The 22,861-nt window shown below is 41.9% G+C and overlaps 2 protein-coding genes across 2 annotated transcripts; one reads left to right on the top strand and one right to left on the bottom strand.

Annotated features, from left to right (window-relative positions):
• Positions 1-798: 798 nt before the first annotated feature.
• Atp5pb (ATP synthase peripheral stalk-membrane subunit b) lies at positions 799-15,690 on the bottom strand. The gene is made up of 7 exons (XM_057793690.1): positions 15,551-15,690; positions 15,281-15,317; positions 10,123-10,268; positions 7,938-8,101; positions 5,765-5,890; positions 2,342-2,521; positions 799-1,188 (listed from the first exon to the last, which is right to left on the bottom strand). Exons 1-7 carry the CDS (start codon positions 15,588-15,590, stop codon positions 1,111-1,113), a joined length of 771 nt encoding a protein of 256 aa, XP_057649673.1. The 5' UTR covers positions 15,591-15,690; the 3' UTR covers positions 799-1,110.
• A 173-nt stretch (positions 15,691-15,863) lies between these two features.
• On the top strand, positions 15,864-22,737 carry Wdr77 (WD repeat domain 77). Its single transcript, XM_057793350.1, has 10 exons — positions 15,864-16,067; positions 16,319-16,504; positions 17,729-17,870; positions 18,154-18,203; positions 19,072-19,142; positions 19,265-19,319; positions 19,756-19,827; positions 20,466-20,574; positions 21,084-21,152; positions 22,031-22,737. The coding sequence occupies exons 1-10, from the start codon at positions 15,953-15,955 to the stop codon at positions 22,188-22,190; spliced, it is 1,029 nt and encodes a 342-aa protein (XP_057649333.1). The 5' UTR covers positions 15,864-15,952; the 3' UTR covers positions 22,191-22,737.
• Positions 22,738-22,861: the final 124 nt, after the last annotated feature.

Genomic DNA, 22,861 nt, shown 5'->3' on the forward strand with positions numbered 1-22,861 from the left:
CGCAAGATTCTCTAGGCAAAAGCCAAATTCTTCCATGTTTATCTGTTTAAATTTGGGGAAATTTTGTACACTGGCCATCTGATTAAATTTTTGACAAGGAAGCCATTTGTATACATGTAATAGAAATTGTGGCCTGGGTACTATCAAGGTAGAACATGCAGTACAATTCTAAGGATGGGATTTGGAGTAACCATAGTAATTAGGAAAAGTAGACAGATAGTGGAGTTGATTAAGGAAACTCTGCATAAGATGTATTTGTCCAGATACCACTATAACTCATTACAGCACACCCATAAACCCCTGAGTAAAATTAAATTCAAGCCATATTTATGTGCCTACCAGCTAGTTTTTTCTGCCATTCCTGATCAACATCTTTGAATACTGGTATTCTTTCGTGGTTCTTTAATTCAGTACTATGCTCTCTCCTGAAACAGCTCATAAGCAAGATACTAATTAGTTCAGTGACATCTTTAAAAATTTTTAACTTACATGTATGTACATGTCAGTTTGTATGTACACGTGTGGAGATAAGAAGACAACCTTGCATCTTTTGCTGCTGTGTATACCATCCTGGTTCACAAGCCTTCTGGGGATTCTTCTGTCTCTGCCTCTCACCGTCTTCACAGGAGTGCCAGGATTACAGATGGGTGTTATCACACACAGCTTTTACATGGGCCTGGGCATTTAAAGTCAGTCCTCATGAACACACGGCAAGAATTCTTTACCCAGGACATTTTTTATCATATAATTCTTACTCAGAATAACTAAAGTGCTACTTCAAAGTATGAAACTTACAGATTCTGTTTCAAATGTCATTTTATTGCAAGATGGTATAACTAATTACAAGTTTAAACTATAACTTGGTAATTTTAGTCGGGCAGCAAGTTACTGCAAGTTACTTATTCAAAAGTGATCTTCAGTCAACTCCAGATACACAACAAGGATCAGAAATACCTGACTGGACAATAGGGTTAAGTCACTAAATAAATGAATCTCGATCATTTCTCAGGAAAGGTACACTGTGATTTCAACAGACAGCAATACAGGAAGAGTTCTTCACACAGACTACTTCCCATTTCTCTCTGGCCATCTCAACTGAGATAGCTACATTCACATAACTGGCTGAGCTTGAGCCTTCTTAGCAAGCAGCTTTAGATCTGAAATGCACTTGGCAATGGTCTCCTTTTCCTGTGACAAGGAAAAAGAAATTCGGTTAAATCTCTGAAGAACATAAAGGTGACATAATCCCTACTAGAATAGAACCTCAAGATTACTGCTTATTTTCTACTGAACTGAAAAAAAAAAAAAAAAGATTACTGCTTAATGTGGAAAGCTTACTAAAAAAGTTTATAAGAGAAAATAATTATATAACATAGGGAAGATGTAATTTATTTTAGAAGCAAATCCTGGGAGCTAAACTTCCTTGGCCCACAGCTTTTAAGAGTAAAATCTACAGAGAACTAAGGCCAGATATGCTTATAATACCTTTACCTGATGCTAGTTTGGGTAATCATAGTTCATTGAAGAAGACCAACCAACAAATACTAGTAATAAAAAATTATTAATAATGAAAATAATTGGGGCTGGAGAGATGGCTCAACAGTCAAGGGCACTTCCTACTCTTCCAAAGGACCCGAGTTCGGTTTTCAGCACCCACATCAGGTAATTCCAGAGGATTTTAGGTACATCCATGCACACACACATGAACTCCTAATAAAAACACTTAAAGAAAGAAAATAATTATCGGTCTTTTTCCATTATATTTTTTTGGGGTATTTTCTAAGTATTTAAAATAAGGTACATGTTACAATCCATCAAATTCTGATAGACCTTGTTTTTCTTCTTTTTCATCACCTTTTTAAAATAAGATTTATTTTATGTGTATAAATGTTTTGCCACTGTGGTAGGCTTTGAAGTTTCAAAATTTCATGCCAGGCCCAGCCCTTTTCTCTGTTTTATGTTGTGGCTCAGATGTAAGCTCTCAGCTACTGCCATGCCTGCCACCTACCATGATGCCATGGAGTCTACTACCCTCTGGAACCATGAGCCCCATATTAAACCTTTTATAAGTTGGCTTGGTCATGGTGCTTTGTCAAAGAAGAAGAAAAGTAACTACGACCATAGACAAAAACACTTGCCTCCAAACCTGAAAACCTCCTGAGTGTACTCCCTGGGAACTGCACGGTAGAGGGAAGGAACTGCCTCCACCCCAACCCCTGCAACTACACACACACACACACACACACACACACACACACACACACACACACACACACACATTAAACAGCATATTATTGCCAGAATACCAGTCCACCCACAGATGCTACAAAAGGTCACGTACCTGCTGTGCAGAAATGCTCTGCACCACATGCTTTTCCACCCAGTCTATCATGTGCTCTTGCTCCTTGCGACGCATCATGTTCTGTACAGAAATGTGGTAGTCCAGGCGATTCTTTACCTCCTTATATGCTCTATGGAGCCGTTCCCGGTAGGTGACTTCCAAGGCCAAGGCAATATTATTCTGAGGGGAAGAATTAAATGGTTTGCATTTAATTAAGAAATGTTTTGCACCCATGAAAGAGTACTTCTGTTCTGGGAGATTTTCTAGCTAGCATACTCCATTTCTCATGTTTATGTAAAATTCTTCTAATATGCAGGTAGTAAAACAGCACGTGGCACAGGCTATCATTTTCCTGCATTTCTTACATTCTTCCCCAGAAATATTTAACAAACCCAACAGAGATACATGCATACACATATCACTTTCCTAATGATATTCCACCCTCCTCAACTTTAAAGTACACTGGATTCATGTACCCAAAATCTAATAGGTTAGGCTGTTTCCAATGTTTTCTACTACAAATAGTGCAGTCTCTCGCTCTCTCATGCATTCTCTCTCTGTATATATGTTTGAATAGTAGCTCATATTTACTAAGTAACTACTATGTTCTAAACATGCTTGTGTTTGTGTCAATTTAGTCCAGTTTTATAAATACATCAGTGTATGTATTTTACAGAGAGAAACTAAGGCAGAAAGTTGAACTTGCCCAAGGTTACAGAGCCAATAAATTGTGAAGCTAAAATCTGAACACATGAAATCAGGCTACAAACGCCCATACTCTTTTGTTTATATTGCATTTGTTTAACTCTGTGAAGCTGTGGTTCTTGGCCTGCCTAAAACACCTGATGGTCTAATCAAGAGATGAACAGCCAATAGTGAGGCAGGAGTAAGGATAGGTGGGACTGGCAGGCAGAGAGTATAAATAGGAGACATCTAGAAAGAGGAGGAGTAAGAAAACAAGAAGAGGAGGACACTAGGGGCCAAGCACCCAGCCACAGAGTAAAAAGGAAAGAAAGATATACAGAAATAGAGAAAGGTAAAAGCCCAGAAGCAAAGGTAGATGATATAATTTAAGTTGAGGAAAGTTGGCTAGAAACAAGTCAAGCTAAGAATGGTCATAAATAAGAAAGATTAAGTCTTTCCATGTATAATTCATTTGGGAGCTTGGAGACAGACCCCCTGACCCCGCCAAAAGAGTAAAAAAGCCAACATTTTTGCATTCCAATCCAACAACACCTGAGTTAAGAGCATTGTTGCTCTCAACTGCAGAAGCATCTCTTTAGCCCCACACTGTGTGCTTCTTTAATGTACAATTTCAATATGAGACAACTTACCTTTAAGTATTAGGCACAAAATACTAAGCTCAAAAAAAAAAAAAAAAGACAAAATATCTGACACATTTCTAATTTTAGAACCTAATTAAGCTCTGGGTACAATTAAAAGCTCTACTGCTTCCTAGATATACTTTCTGAGTGTATGTTAAGAATCAAATTATTTAATAGCAAATGTTAAGATTTTCTTCTTGGAAGTTCTGGTAGAATTCTGCATTGAAACCATCTGGTCCTGGGCTTTTTTTGGTAGGGAGGTTTTTGATAACAGCTTCTAATTCTTTGCGACTAACAGGTCTATTTAAATTGTTCTCCTGGTCTTGGTTTAACTTTGGTATATGGTACTTATCTAAAAAAAAAAAAATGTCAATTTCTTTTACATTTTCCAATTTTGTGGCATACAGGCTTTTGTAGTAAGATCTAATGATTCTCTGCATTTCCTCTGTGTCTGTAGTTATGTCCCCCTTTTCATTTCTGATCTTACCAATTTGCGTGTTCTCTCTCTACCGTTTGATTAGTTTGGATAGGGGTTTGTCAATCTTGTTGATTTTCTCCAAGAACCAGCTTTTTGTTTCATTGATTCTTTGAATTGTTTTGTGTTTCTAGTTTGTTGATTTCAGCCCTCAGTTTGATTATTTCCAGTCTTCTACTCCTCCTAGGTGAGTCTGCTTTTTTTTTTCCTAGAGCTTTCAGGTGGGCTATTAAGTCTCCAATGTGTGCTTTCTCCGTTTTCTTTAAGTGGGCATTTAGTGCTATGAACTTTCCTCTTAGCACTGCTTTCATCGTGTCCCATAGGTTTGAGTATGTTGAGTCTTCGTTTTCATTGAATTCAAGAAAGACTTTAATTTCTTTCTTTATTTCTTCCTTGACCCAGGTGTGGTTCAGTAGTTGACTATTCAGTTTCTACGAGTTTTTAGGCTTTCTGGGGGGTAGCATTGTTGTTGAATTCTAACTTTCATCAATGGTGATCCGATAAGACACAGGTGGTTACTAATATTTTTTTGTAACTGTGGAAGTTTGTTTTGTTACCGAGTATGTGGTCAATTTTCGAGAAGGTTCCATGAGCTGCAGAGAAGAAGGTATATTCTCTCCTATTTGGGTGGAATGATCTATGGATGTCTGTTAAGTCCATTTGATTCATTCATTACCTCCATAAATTCTCTTATTTCTCTGTTAGGTTTCTGCCTGATTGACCTGTCCATTGGTGAGAGAGGTGTGTTGAATTCTCCTATTATTAGTGTGTGGTTTGATGTCTGCCTTGGGTTCTAGTAGTGTTACTTTTGGGGTGCACCCACCCACTGAGACGGTGGGGCTAACCTAATGGGAGCTCACCAAGGCCAGCTGGACTGGGACTGAAAAAGCATGGGATAAAACCGGTCTCTCTGAATATGGCGGACAACGAGGGCTGACTGAGAAGCCAAGGACAATGGCACTGGGTTTTGATCCTACTGCATGTACTGGCTTTGTGGGAGCCTAGTCTGTTTGGATGCTCACCTTCCTAGACCTGGATAGAGGGGGGAGGACCTTGGACTTCCCACATGGCAGGGAACCCTGACTGCTCTCTTAGGACTGGAGAGGGAGGGGGGTGCAGGGGGAGGGAGAGGGAAATGGGAGGCAGGGAGGAGGCGGAAATTTTTAAAAATAAATAAAAAGATTTTCTTATTCAAGTATGTATGAAATACACAGAATGTATTTCACCTTTGGCCTTTTTTACACAGTGCATGCCTTTTAAAAAAATCAGCCCTAACTTATTATTTTCCTTTTGTATGAATCAAAATATATTCTTTTATACCTTATACTGTTTCTAATTTTAGAACAATCCTATGTAGTTTTTCACTTAGCAGTTCTTAAATAGCTACATAATTATAACTGCTAACTTCTAGTCAAATCTTTGTTTTTATATAAAATAAAACCCATCTCAAAAATTTAATCATTCCTCAAAATATTCTGAATTTCTGATAGTGTTAAGGCTTTCTTGCCCACGGAAGAGAAGTGATCTACTGTTGAGCTTCATTCTCTCCTCAGACAGTAGTGTGTGTTCTCTCTCTCTCTCTCTCTCTCAACGTCACTATCCTTAGAAGTTACTGAAACCTACCCTCTGAACATCGAAGAGGTAGTGGCGCTTCTGAACCAGTGCCTGCTGTGCCTTCTCCATGTCAATTGCATCCTGGATTTGTTTGATAGTTGCTTGCTTTACTTCTTCTAGTTGAGCAATTTTTTCCTGTAATTATGATAGTACAATGTCAGTAGAAGCATAAATGGTACGAAAAAGATTCATTTTATGCTCTGTTTTAGCCTTCATTTATGAAAATGCCCATGAAGAAAGACACATACAGGGAAACACACAAATCTTCAGAAGTATTGCCTATGAGTGATATATAACATTGACTGAAAAAGACCAAGGTAGGAGGATGTAGGATTAATTCAAACTATGGATATTGGAAAAGTCACACAAAAACTTGCTATTCTGCAAGTTAATTAAAGTATTATTATAATAATGGTAATAATAATGAAAGAGCTTGAACAGAGATAGCCTGCATAGGTGGATCATATCGCTCCTAGAAGTCCTTGGACTTAAAAACAAAAATCCCAGTGCCAGGTATGAGACACGAAGTTGTTGGTCATGAAGGCTTCAGAACCCCAATACAATCTATTTCCAATGCTCTTGACTGAGCACTAGAATGAGATAGTTAAGATGCTACTGCTGAGGACACTTTGGTTGCAGGACAGAGAAATATAGCTTGAACTAAGATGGGAATTTTTTTCTCTGCTGGCTAGCTTTTACAATGCCTGAAAGTGCTAGGTAGACTGCTGAGGAAGAAAAGTCATCAGTGGTTTTTTTCCTAGATCTAAATCCTTCAATCTGCAACACCAACCTGCCAAGGAAGCTATGTTCAATGTCACAATATGAACTATTATGGCAGTAATCAACCATTTTTTAATTGCATTTGACCATTGCATTTTCTATTGCACAGGAAGGAATTTAAGCATGAGTCTGTAAATCTAGTCAATATTCCATGGCTGAGGAGGATATAACATATTCTTGTTTTTTTATTTTAAAATGAATATAGCGTCCAACTGCTTTCTGCATATTTATGCTATACCCATAGATAAGTGCAGCTCTTAGCCTTCGTCAGAGAAACTTGCTTTCAGTGGGTGGTAACTATGAGACTCATTACTCAGTCAAAGTGCCAAGACCACATGACTGTGGAGTGCTCAGCCCTAAACGCGACATCTGTATCACTTTCACCAAGGCTCAGGGAACACCAAGGAAGAGGAAGTGGGATGAATCTAGTAGCTGGTAGATATGGAGGAATGCTAGGACATGACACGGTTATTGCACTAATGAATTAACAGCAGCTGTGATTATTTTACCTGTGCAAGACTGAGCTGTCAACATTCAGTCATGGGTGGGGAGGGACTCATGAAGCCCCACACTTCACTACGGCAGTGAATGGTTGCCGAGGGAGAGCCATTCTCTATTACCAGTATTCCTACTGGTAACTGCCCATGCTTCTCTACACAAACCCCACCTATGCTCACGCAAGCAACACTAAACTACATGAGTCACAAAAACAAAAGCAGGAAAAGGACTTGTTTGGGAGGAGGGATGGAAGCAGGTAATGAAGAATGAATACAATCAAAGGACATAAAGGTAACTGTCAGAAGCAGAATGTCCCCATGTTCAAGATCAGCCTGGTCCACATAGTGGCTAGCAATGGATACATAGAGACCTTGTCTTAAAAAATTAAAGAAAATTCTGTCACCAGGGAGACAGACGTTAAGGAATTCAGGAATTCAAGGTCAGCCTTGACTTTACAGAAAAGTGTAAGGTCAGTCTGTGCTATGCGAGAGCCCTTACCAGGGTCCCACCACCACCAACCAACCAAACACAATGGAAGCATAGTTTTTAAGTCTAAAGTAATAACTGTGTTCCAATTTATCCCAGTTGATACACAATATAGAGAATTAAGCATGCTTTTAAAATGTATTATTTGGCAATTTTATACATTTTTTTTTACTAAAAAGAGGCAAAATAAATATACTCTCATTTTTAGAAATGAGAAAAACATTAGTAAAATCTGAAGACTTCAGTAAATTTCAATTTTACATCAAAGCAGTAACTAACTGCAACATGACTGTAACCATGGTAACAATAGTTATTGGGGTACTTTTTCCTCTAACATTCCTATAAATAATAATTGTATTAGATAACTGGGATGTTTATGCTATAGTCAAAAGTGGGAAACAAAGTTAAAGATTCTTACCTCATTAAGTTTATCAAGAAATTCTCCAATAGAAGCACCATATTTCTTAATCACATAGACAATCAACCCTACTACTGTTATGGTAGAGAAGGTCTCTGGGGTAATCACATATATTTCTTTGGACAGAAAATACAAGCTAAGCCCAGTTCCAAGCACGTAGGGTCCTAGAAGAACAAAGAGTTACCTTATATGTTATGCCTACTGTGCATTTGGTTACTTCCAGGCAAAGTTAAAGATAATAATCAGATTATACACATACAGTTTTAGTAGTACCCAGAGCTGAAAGAATAAAGATTTGAACTGAAGGAAATCTGTATCATGACTATACAACCCATCAGAAACAAATCAAAATAAACTCTGAACTTTGTTTCCTCAAATGGGAAAGAGTACCTTCTTCTCAATGCTGATAAAACAGAAATAATATAAAGTACAGAAACCATAAGAGAAAAACCGATTATTATAAAATATATATACACATAAAAAGAATTATGTTCTCAAAATTCTCAACTTCTTTAGGCAACTAATTATATAGTTACTTAAGAAAAAAAAGACTGAATTTAGAAAGAGGATTTAGGACACACATTATACCCCCCGCCTCCGACTTTTCAAGACAAAGTTTTTCTGTGTAGCCCTGGTTGTCTTGGAGCTTGCCCTGTAGATCAGACCATCCTTGAACTCAGAGACCTGTCTTCCCCTGCCACCCAAGTGCTGGGATTAAGGCATATACCACCTCTGCCAGGCTTCAGAATTCTTATTGATGTCTGGCATTCTTTTTAGGTTTTTAAAAGTTGGAATTTATGGGGTTGGAAAAATGGCTTAGTGGTTAAGAGCATATGCTGCTCTTGCAGAGAGCCTAGGCTTGAATTAACACCCACATGGCGGCTCACAATCTTTGGTAACTCCAGTTCTAACACCCTCTTCTGGCCTCCAAGAACACTGCTTGCAAAACACACACATAAAAATATAAATCTTAAAAAGTTGAAATTTATACCAGTGCATAGAGTGGAACTAAAGTGATCCTCCCTGCCTCACACCTCCCAGGCAGTCTTGCTCTGTAACCCTGTTTGACACTGAACTTCCTGTGGCAATCTTCTGGTTGGGATCACAGGGGTGCCACCATGTACACCTAAGTGTCTACACTATCAGGATTTTTAAGTTATAGTGTTTAGAACACAAATATTTACATAACATTTCCCTTGGTATCTTACCAGATGTTAGGATGGGACACAAGGCTTGTAAGAACAGCCCTGTAGTCTGAGCTGCAGTAGGGACAAATAATTTGACAAGTATCACAACAGTGAGAGTTATAGTTCCAACTATACCGAACCCAGATTTCTGAAAGTTTCAGGTTCCTTTGCCTCCACTGTCTTTAGTTTATGAATTTTAAATATGAGTTCATAAAAAAAGGCCCACTATATTAACATTTTAATAATTTATGAAGATCTGAAGACACCCATTTTCTTCAATGTCTGATAAAGAAGTGCTATTTTAGACCAGTCTACAACTAAAAACAAATTTTGGGTTTCCAGTGTTCCATGGAAGAAAGGCAGTGTGCAGAGACAAAGAAAGGTAGCTCAGCCAAGAGACCTAAGCTGCAATCGAGTTCAGCCACAAGTGGGGAACATCCTTACAAATCACTTTTCTAGGTCTTCCAGACAATAAAAACGTTCTCATGGGAATGTCTAAGTATTAAATAATGAAAGTGAAATCAGCCATTATAAAAAGCATGATTCTAAAGTTTATGCCTTTTTATAAAAGCAATCAATGAGGGAGGATGTTCCTACTTGTTGAAATGTGCACATATACCCTATCTCTAAGTCTCACCTGCCGTATTTTTAGTTATAGCCCCTTTTGTCACCTGACTGTATAACATACAGGTATTATTTTTAAAATAGTTATCCTATAATATATGTTGTACAATATCAGAAACTTAAACTTAGTTCAGTACTGTATGGTTAGAACAATGCCTGCAAGGAAATCAAAGAAATCAGTATGATTAGCATGTCAATAAATAGAAACAAAGGTATAAAAGTAAATTAAAATCATGAAACAAAATTTCAAAGAGAAGTTAAAGGGTTTTATTTTTATAAATATATGGAAACACTATAATTTCTTCTGATAAAAGAACTGACTTGATTTTAACAGAAGCACTCAAATGTATTACTAAAGCCTGGGCAATGCTCACCTGTTACGCCAGTTTTAGGGTAAAGGAACTGGAAAAATTCTTCAGGAATCAGCCCAAGACGTACTTTTCCTCCATATTCAGGAAGAGGTGGTACAGGGGCGAGACGTGGCTGTCCTGTGTGAAAGACCCTTGTCGCCTGTACTACCCTACAAAGAATCATTATACAAATTTAAAACCAAATTTTCAGAGAAAACACAATGTATGAACAATTAACAAAAATAACGAATGGGGATAAAGATTGAGGTGCTACCTATTGTCACAACAGAAAGAGAAGAGAAATAGGAAGGTCCAGGGCAGTGACTTAATAAGACACTTGAAACCTCCACTGAAATCTTTGTGTAAGGCTATGGATCATTTACCGAGGACGTTGTATGTCAATCAGGAGCAATGAAACACAATAGAAAGGAATACAGGCAGATGCCCTGAGTTAAAAATCTTAGACCAACCACTAGGTTTTGAGCAAAGAATTTTAAGTTTTTAAAAATTTCTATTCTTCCTTTTTGTATTGTTTGTGTCTACACACACACACCACCACCACATGAGGATCAGAGGACAACATGCAGGAGCTGTTTCTCTCCTTCCACCACATGGGTCTGGGAAACAGAACTCAGGATTACCTGTCAGGCTTAGAGACAGGTATCTTAACCTGAACCAGCTTACCAGCACCCAGAACTTAAGTTTGTGTAAGCTCAGATTTCTTTATGTAAGATATAAAACATAATTTTACAAGGCCACTGTGAAGAGTGAGTTCATATACACAACATTCTTAGAATGGAACTTGTCAGGTAGTAGGGTTCCCCAGCAGTGTCGGCAACCTGATGCTGAGAATAGTGACTCTGAATATTATTCCCTTTGATGGACTGCTCTGTGAAACAGGCCTTTTCAGTTTGCCAAGGTTATCTCAGTTGAAGCCTTCATTTTCTCTTTCTTAAACTATTTTAACATCCCCAAACCTGATGGCTCTTCTTGCCAAATACTCCTTTAAGGTAGCTCCTTCTTCCCTATTACTGCCCATGCTTCTAAAACAAGAACCTGACAGCAGGCTGACCTCAGCATGCTCTTTTCTATTCACAGGAAACAAACAATATAGCACAGCTGACCCAGTTCCTGCAAACTGGGCATCTTCACCTTTCGTTGGTGCCCTACCTTTACTCATATGACTATTCACATCTCTCAAAAGCACTTGCCTTATTTTGCTGCTTCTGCTTGGAATGCCTTTATTTAATGACAGCCAAATCCAAATAGTCTTCCAGATACCTCAAAGCATATCCTCTACAAAGAAACACTTCAACAAATGATGCTGGGAGAAATGGATATCCACATGCAGAGGAATGAAGCTAGATCGCTATTTCTCAGCCTGTACAAAAACCTATCCTAAACTAACAAAAGCTTTCAGACAAACACAGGCAAGTACTTTCTGCGGGAGTTAATTATTCAGGAAATAATGCCAAGAACTGACATGAAATTTTATAAAATTAAAAAGCTTCTTTACAGCAAAGGAAGAAACTGAATGAAGAGACAGTTACAGAATGAGGAAATCTTGGTAATTCTAACATAATTAGTATCTAGAAAATAAAAAATAAAATGACAAATTCCCCCCCAAAACAAAACCCCTAAATTATAAGAAATACACCTTAGTCAATTAATGGGCCAATGAAATGGCCAAACTCAAAAGGCGAATAAACATAGAAAAAAGCTGGGCCTTTAATCAAGGAAGGTGAATCTCCTTGAGAGCAGCCTGGTTTACTACATAGCAATTTTCAGGCCAGCCAGTGCTACAGAGGGAAGCTCTGCCTCAAAGAAAAATGGTTCAATATCACCAGCCACAGGAACATAAAAACCACAATGAAGCTGGGGTGACACACGCCTTTAATCCCAGCACTCAGGAGGCAGAGGTAGGCAAACCTCTGAGTTTGAGACCAGCCTGATCCACAAAGTAAGCTCCACAACAGTGCAAAGGCTGCACCCGAAAAACCAAAGTCCCCCCCGCAAAAACAAACAAAAAAACCCCAAAAACCCAACCCAAACACCAAAACCAACCAAACAAGAACTCTACCACATTGCCCCCCTCCTCTCCAATCAATGCCTGAAGCAGGTGGGAAAGCTGGTCCTGAGGTCATAGGAGAGGGGGGAGTTGTCCCTACTCATCAGCTGCAGTGATATTTCATTTGTATTTTAATAAAGCTTGCCTGAAGTTCAGAGAGTAAAACAGCCCCACTGGTCAGCCTTACAGTCCAGGCAGACACACCTTTAATCCCTGCACTAGACAGGAATAGAGATGGGAGGAGACAGTTCTCACACAGTCTCATTCTGAGATTCCTGAAGACAGGATCACCACTATGGCCTAAGGTAGAGATAAGAGATAAGAACCAGTGACTGGCTGTTTTGCTTTTCAGACCTTCAGGTAGAACACCAATACCAGTCTCTGGGTTTTTATTAATTGTGCTATAATCAGCTACAACACTTGGGAGAGAGGCCCCCAGGCAACACAGTAGACTGACTTTGGAAGTGTGGGTGTGGGAGAATCAACCCTGAGGACATGAAGGCAGAACTAGCCAGGGCAATGCAGGAGAGCTGGTGGTGAGGACAAGGGAGAGCTGGTGGGCTTTCCTGCAACTATAACCTGCAACTACCCAGGCCCAGAACTAGGGTTATGAACTGGTCCATCCCAATATCCACCCCATCTATGATCTGCTGGAGCACATGAAGGGACCTGTCCTGCAAACCCAAAGCTGCAGGATCTCCACACCATAGGGCAACAGTGGGCTAGCCAAGATGAGTTCCAGTGAGGACCCAGCACTGATAGTGTAAGAAAGCAGAGGCCTTGAACCAGACCAATGACTCTTTGTAAAGAACACTTGTGAGAAAGGATATACGAATAAAAGGTTACTGAACGACTCACTGTGTCACACTACAGCTTCCATGAGATTGATTTTTCCTTCTTCTCTTAAGTTTTATTATATTTAGGGGGGAGGTTACAAGGTCAGAGGGCAGATAGGAAGAGATGGGAAAATGAAGGCAATGGAGATACATGTTATGAAAGACACAGAGAATAAATAAAAAGAAAGTTAGAAATGTTATACACTGCTGGTGGGAATGAAGTCCAGCCCCCCAAAAAGATCAATATGAAGGGCGCATAAAAAACTAAAAATAGATCATGACTCAGCTAGACCACTCCTATATATTTATGCCAAGATATCCAAGTCAGCACACCACAGAAACACTTGTACATCAGTGCTTAACGCAGCACTATTCACAATAGCTAAATTATAAAGGCCATCTAGGTGCCTGCCAACAGAGGAATGGATGGACGGAGAAAATGTGCTATATGCACAGTGAAATTTTATTCAACTATACAGGATGAGAAAACAGATATAACTGGAGATTATCATAAGACAAATTCAGTCTCAGAAAAATAAAAATATCATGTTTGCTTTCATTTGTAGATATCAGATTTTACATAGATACACACAGCATGTACATAACATGAAAGTCGAAGCCAAACTGTACAGAAGAATGAAGACTAATGGGGTAGGGGAGAGAAAAAGATGAGCAAAGGGGGGCTATGCTTGCTCAAGCTACATTATACACTTGTATAAAAATGTCCTTATAAAAGCTAGTATTTCATACAAAAACAAATGGCAACCAAAATAAGCATAGGGCTGAAAAGATGACAAATAAGCATAGGGCTGAAAAGATGACCCAGCAGTCAAGAGTGTTTGCTGTGCTTCCATAGGACCAGAGTTCAGTTCCCTGCACCTATGCTGGGTTGCTCACAACCACTCTTAAATCCAGCTCCAGATCTAACAGCCTCTTGCCTTTGCAAGCATTTGTGTAGAAACACTTGTGTGCAAGCAAGTGCACACACATACATGCATGCACACACATATGCACATAAATAAAAACGTAATTCTCAAAGGGAAAAAAGAAGGAGCTTGGCATTTCCTCAGAGAAATAGCAAGGCTGGTACGACTAGAACATAAAGCAAAACATGGAAGGATGAGGACAACCAAGATATAGATGCGGTTGATTCCAGTGGAGTTTCTTGGTTTTGCTAAGTTTCGATTTTATTTCAAGAGGGATATGAGCTCCGAAGGTTTTAGGTGGGGGACTGTCATAATTTCTGTTACATCGAGAATGTACATTTATCTGTACCAGGATAAAACCAGAAGACTAAAGGGTCCTTAACTGCTCCTGCCATAGTAATGGTAGTGGGCATAGTCAGAGCGAAAGCACAGCTCGAGGCCAAGCCTTGCTGATGCGCTAGAGAACACAGGGTGACAGAGGAGAAACGGAGGTGCTTCTTGTATCTTCTGCACGTAATTCACTTATCGCTTGTGCCATAATTTATATCTGGCAGTGCTAAGGCCCACACTGCGATTTTTCAATGTTTGGCGTGGCTTTTCCGTTAAGTCAAAAGCAGTCAATTGCAGTCTCACTTTATTGCACACACAAGACAATCACACCTAAACGAGGCCAGCTTTTTCAAGCATTCTGTAGTTAGTAAACTTTGAAAGCTGTATGATTAAGTTTGGGAGTTAAAACACTTCATGCACACCCTGATATGTTTTAAGAAAAGAATTTTACCTGCAGCAGCGCCAATATTTCTGATACACACAATGTACTAAGCACCGTTTTGAGTTTTACAAGAATTAATTCTCTTATATTTCATAAACTATTATATACGGCTCTAAGTGAGGTGTCACAGCTAAGAGGAGGAGCCAGGTGTAGCCCGCTCTACCTTTGGAGCCTGTAAACTGTTAGACATAGCTGTGGTGTAAGTTACTCAGTTTTCCTCATTCTGTGATAGTCAAGACAAACATTACCAAACAACGCATGATTTCTGACTCCTGATATGGTAACAGAAGGCAGAAATCTGGGAGACAATCAAAACAACATAATGTGTTATATTTAACCAGATCTGTTCTTGAGTGTGAGCTAGTGACTGATTCTGAGCTGGGTGTTGCTGAAGGTCACAGTGCGGGGCGAGCCTTACCGTCTCCGGGTGTCTGTCACAGGGGGAGATGACAACGTTCAAGGCAATTAGAAGAACAAGCGTCTGAATGAGGATTTAGGTTCGCCAAATGGAAGGAAAAAAGTAATTTCTGGCTTAAAGCTAAGAAAAGGAAACGGAGTAATAGGTCACGGCGACACTTACCCTGGTCCCAGGACAGCCGCGTTCTTCAGGCACGGGGCTGCAAACAACACAAGGCGCAGGTTAGCAAAGTCAAGGTGAAATTCAGTTTCCACCTTCCTCGGTCCCACGCATCCCTTCTCGACGTCCCCCGAGATCCTACATGGTCAGGCAGCTCTGCTCAGGCCCAAACGACGAGGTCCTTTCTTCACCCGCTTTCCGCCTCCCTGTTGCCCCAGGCCTAGCTTCTTCCCAGTCATCCTGACAGACCAGCCCGGGGTCTACATGTCTCACCCGCTGCGGCGGCGGCAGAAAGTACCACCCGGGACAGCATGGTCTGCAAAGGTCCAGGCAGCGGACTTCACGTCCCTGTGACCCCGACCGGAGACTGTCAGGGGCAGGAGCAAGATGGCCGCTCACAAATCTCGCGAGAAGAGAGCGGAGTGCTTTCTGTCCTGCTCGATTTTATTTTTTTCCTCGCGAGAAGAAGAAGAAGGGAAAAAAAAAAAAAGCCGAAATCCCATTGCGGGAAGGGCTGAAGGAAAGTGAGCTGGGAGTGCGGACGCAATTCTCGCGAGAAGTAGAGCGTAGCCCTTGGAGAGGGGCGGAGGCGCAGAGGTGCACCACGTGGGGGTTCCGCCAGCGCGGAGTCGGTGTCGCTTAGCTTGGGTCTAGGTTGGAGCTGGAACCGTGGAGATGCGGAAGGAAACCCCACCTCCACTCGTGCCCCCGGCGGCCCGCGAGTGGAACCTGCCCCCCAATGCTCCCGCCTGCATGGAACGGCAGTTGGAAGCTGCACGGTACCGGTCTGGTGAGCCGAGATTCCGGGCCTGGAAGCCCCCTTCCCCAGCCCCGGGCGCCCTTTCCGGGCACTGACCCTGCCAAGTCCACCCAGCGCGTGTGCCCTTCCGATCCCTACCCGGCGTTCGGGAGCTGCCCATCCCTGCCCCACAAACCTGATCTCAAATCCAGATGCGCCTCGCGTTGGATTCTATGAGGTTACCATAGAAACATGCCGGGCCTTCCATCTGACACCTTATGACTTCCCTTTCCCCACCGTAGATGGTTCCCTTCTGCTCGGGGCCTCCAGTCTGAGTGGTCGCTGCTGGGCTGGCTCTCTGTGGTTTTTCAAGGATCCGAGTGCGGCCCCCAACGAAGGCTTCTGCTCTGCGGGCGTCCAGACCGAGGCCGGAGTAGCTGACCTCACTTGGGTGGGGGACAAAGGTATCCTAGTGGCCTCAGATTCAGGTGAGTAACCCACTTCCCTGGAAGGAGGTGATGGGGGGTGAATCTTGGACAAGTTAGGAGTGAATATGCTCTACGTTGTCAGAGAATCGAACATTATATTAAAATGACATTAAATGAAACTTATATTAAATTTAGAAGTTGGTGGGCACTGGCCGTGAGTGCTGCTTATCCTAGCAGAAGCAGGCAGAGCTCTGTGATTTGGAGGCCAGCGTCTTCTACTTAGCGAGTTCCAGGCTATCCAAGGTTACTTATGGAGACCCTGTCTCAAAAATTATAGTAAAAAGATTGATTTTGGGTCTGGAAAGATGACCTGGTGGTTACAAGTGGGCCAAAGTTGGATTCCCAGCACCCACATAACACTAATCTAGTGCTCTTTTTGCCTCCAAGGGCACTACGTGCTCTTGTTGAATAGACATGAAGACAAAACAACTATACAGTTAAAATAAAAATATCTGTGTGTGTAGCCGGGCGTTGGTGGCACACGCCTTTAATCCCAGCACTCGGGAGGCAGAGGCAGGCGAATCTCTGTGAGTTCAAGTCCAGACTGGTCTACAAGAGCTAGTTCCAGGACAGGCTCCAAAACCACAGAGAAACCCTGTCTCGAAAAACCAAAAAAAAAAAAAAAAAAAAATATATATATAGGTATATATATATATATCTATATCTGTGTGTGTATTTTGTTGTTGTTTAGGTTTTTTGAGACAGGGATTCTCTGTGTAGCTCTGGCTGCCCTGGAACTCACTTTGTAGACCAGGCTGGCCTAGAATTCACAGAGATCTGCCTGCCTCTGCCTCGGGAGTGTTGGGATCAAAGGTGTGTGCCACCATGCCTGTCATATGTATGTATTCTTAAATTGTTAGGTAGGACATGGAAGTTGGAAGTAGGACATTAGAGATTGAGCCTCTCTGGCATTGCAAGTATTTTTTCAGGCAGTTGAATCAAATATTAACTAGATAGTTGATATAGTGATCTCGCTGTCTTTTTCTAGGAGTTTTCCTCACATAGTCGTCTGGGCTGTTGTGAGGAAAGCAGTAAGGTAACATAAAACCAAATGGCCTAGAAGTGAGCTAAGCCCTTTAATGATATGGACTTTGCTTTTACAGGAATAACTTCTGTTAGCTCAGTAATGACACCTGCTTGAGTCCTAGGCATGCATTACTACCTGGGTCTAACCCAGGCTTGGGCTTCCCTCACCTACACCTCACCCCACTCTGTCCTCAACAGGTGCTGTTGAATTGTGGGAGCTAGATGAGAATGAGACACTTATTGTCAGCAAGTTCTGCAAGTATGAGCATGATGACATTGTGTCTACAGTCACAGTCCTGAGCTCTGGTACACAAGCCGTCAGTGGTAGCAAAGACTTCTGGTGGGTCCCTGCTTTCATTACCCCCATCCCTAGGCTTCCTGTGGATATCATTACTATCCCCTTAGTTTCATTGATTACTGTTTTGGGCTGTTTTTAGAGGCTAGTGAGTAATGGCATGTCTGTTTGAGTATTGGTAGTGATTTATAAATAAGACGGCAAGAGTCTAGGAGGCAGATAAGGGACATGTTGGTCAAACATGTTCTTGTTTGAGTACATTTTTATGTTAATAGTGCAAGTCAAGATTTCTTTCTTTTTTATTTACTTATTTATTTTTTTATCGTAGCATCAAAATTTGGGATCTGGCTCAGCAGATGTCACTGAATTCATACCGAGGTAAGTATTCCTTCTTGATTGGTACTGGGATCTTTTTATTTTTATTTTCTCCTTTGGGATCTTTGAACTTTGTTTGGATAATAATAATACCAAGTCTGTGTTCTCTTGGTTGCCTTTTCCTTACGCCCAACTACAATCAGGTTCCATTATGTGCCACCTGCCTATTTCTCTGTGGTTTTGTTTGTGTTGTTGGCTTCATGACGTTTTGGCCAATGGGTGTCTTAATTGCTGTTTTATTGCTGTGAAACACTATGATCAAGGCAACTTGTAGGAAAAAGCATTTAGTTGAAGGCTTGCTTACAGTTGCAGAGGGTTAGTTCATGACTATCGTCATGAGAAGAATGGGGACAAGCAGGCAGGCAGTCATGGTGCGGGAGCAGTAGCTAAGAGCTTACATCCCAATTCACAAGCATGTGGCAGAAAGATGATAGCAAGCTGGCCTGGCTTTGTGCCCCTCAGTGACACACCTCCTCCAACAAGGCCACACCCCTAATCCTTCCTAAATAGTCCACCAATTGGGAGCCAAATGTTTTAAACCGCAGTGGCCAGCAGCCCCTATCTTTTATACTCAGGGTTCATCGGGTTCTTTTGAGTCTCCATTTTGTTCAGTCCCCTTCCTGCCCGCTTCTTACATTCCATTCGTCATCCAGCTTTAGCAGTAGTCAGTCTCCCTCATCTCTCCACCTGTGATCTTTAACTCTTGCTTCTTCATTGGTTTCTTGTAAGCTGCCTCAGGTTTTTATAGTGACCAGCTTCTCCTGTGGTGGTGGTTCTGGTTTATAATCTATCATGATATTTACAAAGTTATACAATAAACATAGGCCTATTTCTTATATTCTCCTTTCTCTGCCATGTTTCTCCTTTGCAGCTCATGCAGGACCAGTCACGTGTGTTGCTGCCTCTCCCCACAAGGACTCGGTGTTTCTTTCATGCAGTGAGGTGAGATCCAGTGGCTTCTTTCCAACCACAGCTGAGCTTCAATAGACCCAATCCCTGCTGTGGAGACTGGCCAGCAGCTGTTCTTTTGGATTATGAAACCCTTTTTCTATTTCTCTTCCTAGGACAGTAGAATTTTGCTCTGGGATACCCGCTGTCCCAAGCCAGCATCACAGATAGGTGAGTCTGAGACCAGTGATGAGGAGAAAATGGTAATAGATCCCACTTGGAAGAGGCTTTCTTTGCCCAGAGTCAGCAGAGTTGCCAGATGCCCACCCTCTGTGGCGTCATTTTCTGTCACTGAGGTTCTGCTGACCATAGTGCAGCATGTACCAAGAGGAAGGGCTAGCTGCTGGGTGGGTGGTTTTCTCTGCAAACAGACAAAAGGACTAGGGTTATTGTTGTTAGACATTGTGGCTTAAATGTGAACCCCCAAATGACTGGAGACTGATGGGTAGATGTGGGTGGTGAGGCTCAGGGACGGAGACCTGCATGGCTGCCGTAACAGCAGTTAAGAAACGCAGTGAAAGTGTTCCCAGGACTCCTTGACTTCTTTTGAAAAACTGTTTCTTTTACGTGTGGCTCTTGTTCCAAACCACATTTTTTTCCTTTCTAGGCTGTAACGCCTCTGGATTCCTTCCTACCTCCCTGGCTTGGCATCCTCAGCAGAGTGAAGTCTTTGTCTTTGGTAAGGCAGCATGGCATCTTGACTCTTAGAATGGGGAGGAGGAGAAAGGGCTCCCTTCATGGTGTACATGCTCTTGTTAGTACACTTAGGCACTACATGAATTGTGCCAGTTTTGTTTAGCTTTGGAGAACATACTTTTTTCCTAGTTGATTCGATTCCTCATTGTTCCAGCTCTCCTATTCTGGGCATGGTTAGAAGTCAATGAGCCGCTTAGCAAGCAGCTTGCTCTTAGAGAATTATGCTTTGCTGTAGGTGTGGCTGCATATAGTAAGAGCTTGTAGTTAAAGTAATAGCTTTATCTAGTAATCGTCACAGCCACACAATGACTTACTGATCTTGCCTTGCAAAAGGAAACTGGTGCTCAGGGTGGCGAATTTGTCCCTATCTTGAGGAACTAAGATTCTTTCAAATCCAGGTCTGACCGATATCAAAGCTATGTGTTTTTTGTTTGTTTTTTTGTTGTTGTTAAGACAGGGTCTTAGCTCTGGCTATCCTGGAACTTGGTGTGTCTGGCCTTGAACTCGTGGAGATCTTCCGGCCAGCCTCTGCCTCCTGCCTGCTAGGATTAAAGACTGCTTGACCATGCACAGCCTGAAGTATATGTTCTTAACCACTGCAACATGCTGTTTCCTCTCCAGGTGATGAGAATGGATCTGTCTCCCTTGTGGACACCAAGAATGCAAGCTGTACCCTCAGCTCAGCTGTGCACTCCCAGTGTGTCACTAGGCTGGTGTTCTCTCCACACAGGTACTGTTTGTCACCAGGGACCTGGAAGCGATGATGGGGGACAATGGTGAAGGAGTAGGAATGGAGTGATGAGGGATGTAACTATGGGCAAAGCATTAGCTGGTTACTTTGTTCCTTAGACGGGACAGTACTCTAGCCTGGTTTTCCTAAGTAGTCCGTGTAGTCCTTATTAGGGTTGTGTAGTCTGAAAACAGCCAAAATTGATCTCGTTCCTGTTCAGCACAGCTTGACCAATGTAGTAGGCTTCTGGCACCATGTAATTGAGAGTGTGAGTCTGGGTAACTGCTAATGTAGAGAGGGACCCACTGGGATAGTTGGACGCCAGGATGGTTTCTGTGAGCACTGACTTCTCCTTACAAGTGTAATGGCAGCAAGACCTTAACCCAAAGTGGGCATCAGGCTGCCTTCTGCCCTGGATCAGTTTATGGTGGGGATGGGGCTGGCCCAGTCAGATTTTGTTTGTGGTATCTGTGGCCTTTATCTTCTCTTCCCTTTGTGTCCTCCCCTAGTGTTCCCTTTCTGGCCTCTCTCAGTGAAGACTGTTCACTTGCTGTGCTGGATTCAAGTCTTTCTGAGGTGTAAGTTTGAAGTAGAATTCCATGATCACGTGTCAGGGATCAAGACCAATGGGCAGACAGTCTATTTTCAGTAACTGGCATGTTGAATTCTTCCTTTGGGTCTGGAGAAATGGCTCAGCAGTTGAGAACACTTCCTTTTGTTCCCAGCATTCATGTCATTCTGCTCACAGCTGTGTGTCACTCCAGATCCAAGTCTTACATGCCTCTGATTTCTCACACATTATTAAAAATAAAAATAAAGGCTGGGCGGTGGTGGCGCACGCCTTTAATCCCAGCACTCGGGAGGCAGAGGCAGGCGGATCTCTGTGAGTTCGAGACCAGCCTGGTCTACAAGAGCTAGTTCCAGGACAGGCTCCAAAACCACAGAAAAACCCTGTCTCGAAAAACCAAAAAAAAAGAAAAATAAATAGAAGAAAATTCTCCATTTTTGTCTGTAGAGGGTTTTTCACCCCCAACACCCAAGGAATTCTCTCCATTTGTGTCCTATGTCTGCAGAGACTGAGCCCTGGAAGCTGTCTGGTTCAGGCTAAGTCTAGCTAGCATTCCAGCTTCACGTAGGGAACCACTTCTGTGAAGTGGAACCTGCTGTAGAGTGAAAGGCATGGGTGGGAGACCTGGGTCTACGTCTTCCTTTGCTGTGATTTCCTGCTTGGCTGTGGATATATCACTTCCTTGCTGCTCTGCCCACTATTTCTTCATCTAGGAAAGTAGATTGGATTGGATGATTGAACAACCACTGTCCTGGTGATGAGGCTGTACAGGTGTTGAAGTATTTCAAAAAATGTGTCCTAGTTATGTTAGGTTTTCTTTCTGTGTTCTTCTCACATGGGTTTTTGTCTCTCCTCTTACCACACCCTATATCCCCTTCTTTGTTTTAGGTTTAGAAGTCGAGCCCACAGAGACTTCGTGAGAGATGCTACGTGGTCTCCACTCAACCACTCCCTCCTTACCACAGTTGGCTGGGACCATCAAGTCATCCACCATGTTGTGCCCATAGAGCCTCTACCGGCCCCTGGACCTGAGAATGTTGCGGAGTAGAATGGATTTCAGAAAACAAGCTCTCTACTCGCAAGAATCTACTTGCTAGCCCTTGCCTTCCGGTTGTGAGAGCACAGGAGCCTTGGAGAGCATGTTTACTCCCCAGTCCTGTGCAGTAAATAGAATAGGAAATTCTCAGCTTGAGGGAGGCTGCAGCCCGTGTGACTAGGAGGAAAACTCCTTTATAAATGGATGTGTGAGAGCACAAGTGTATGAGTGTACTGAGTAGTTGGGGTGGGGGAAATTAGCCTTCAGCTTTCCCAAAGCGGTGCTCCTTATTCCCCACAAAGTGACCAGAAGTTTTCATGTTTCTCAAGTCCAAGAATTGGCTATATTGTTTGGGTTATGGGATGTGGGTATTCCTAGATTTTCTGACTCAGAGATGGGGTAACTTATTTTTATATACATTAATTCATTATTAAGGGAAATACTTCCGTTCGCAGAAGTCCAGCCCAGTGTCCCTTGAGAAGACACAAGAATACCACAAATTTCTGTTAAAGTGAATCAAATTCATTTTCGGGTGAATAAATTTAGCTGTTGTAATGTAGTTCTTGTTCGCCCTTTTTCCTCCTTGTGCTATATGAGAGATATGAGTGTTTTCCTGTCCTGAATTTCACAGAAAGTTTTAGGGATGATGAGCACTTAAAGGTGTTTCAGTGAATTCAGAAAAC

Source organism: Chionomys nivalis, chromosome 18 (genome assembly GCF_950005125.1).
Source record: "Chionomys nivalis chromosome 18, mChiNiv1.1, whole genome shotgun sequence".
NCBI lineage: Eukaryota > Metazoa > Chordata > Mammalia > Rodentia > Cricetidae > Chionomys > Chionomys nivalis.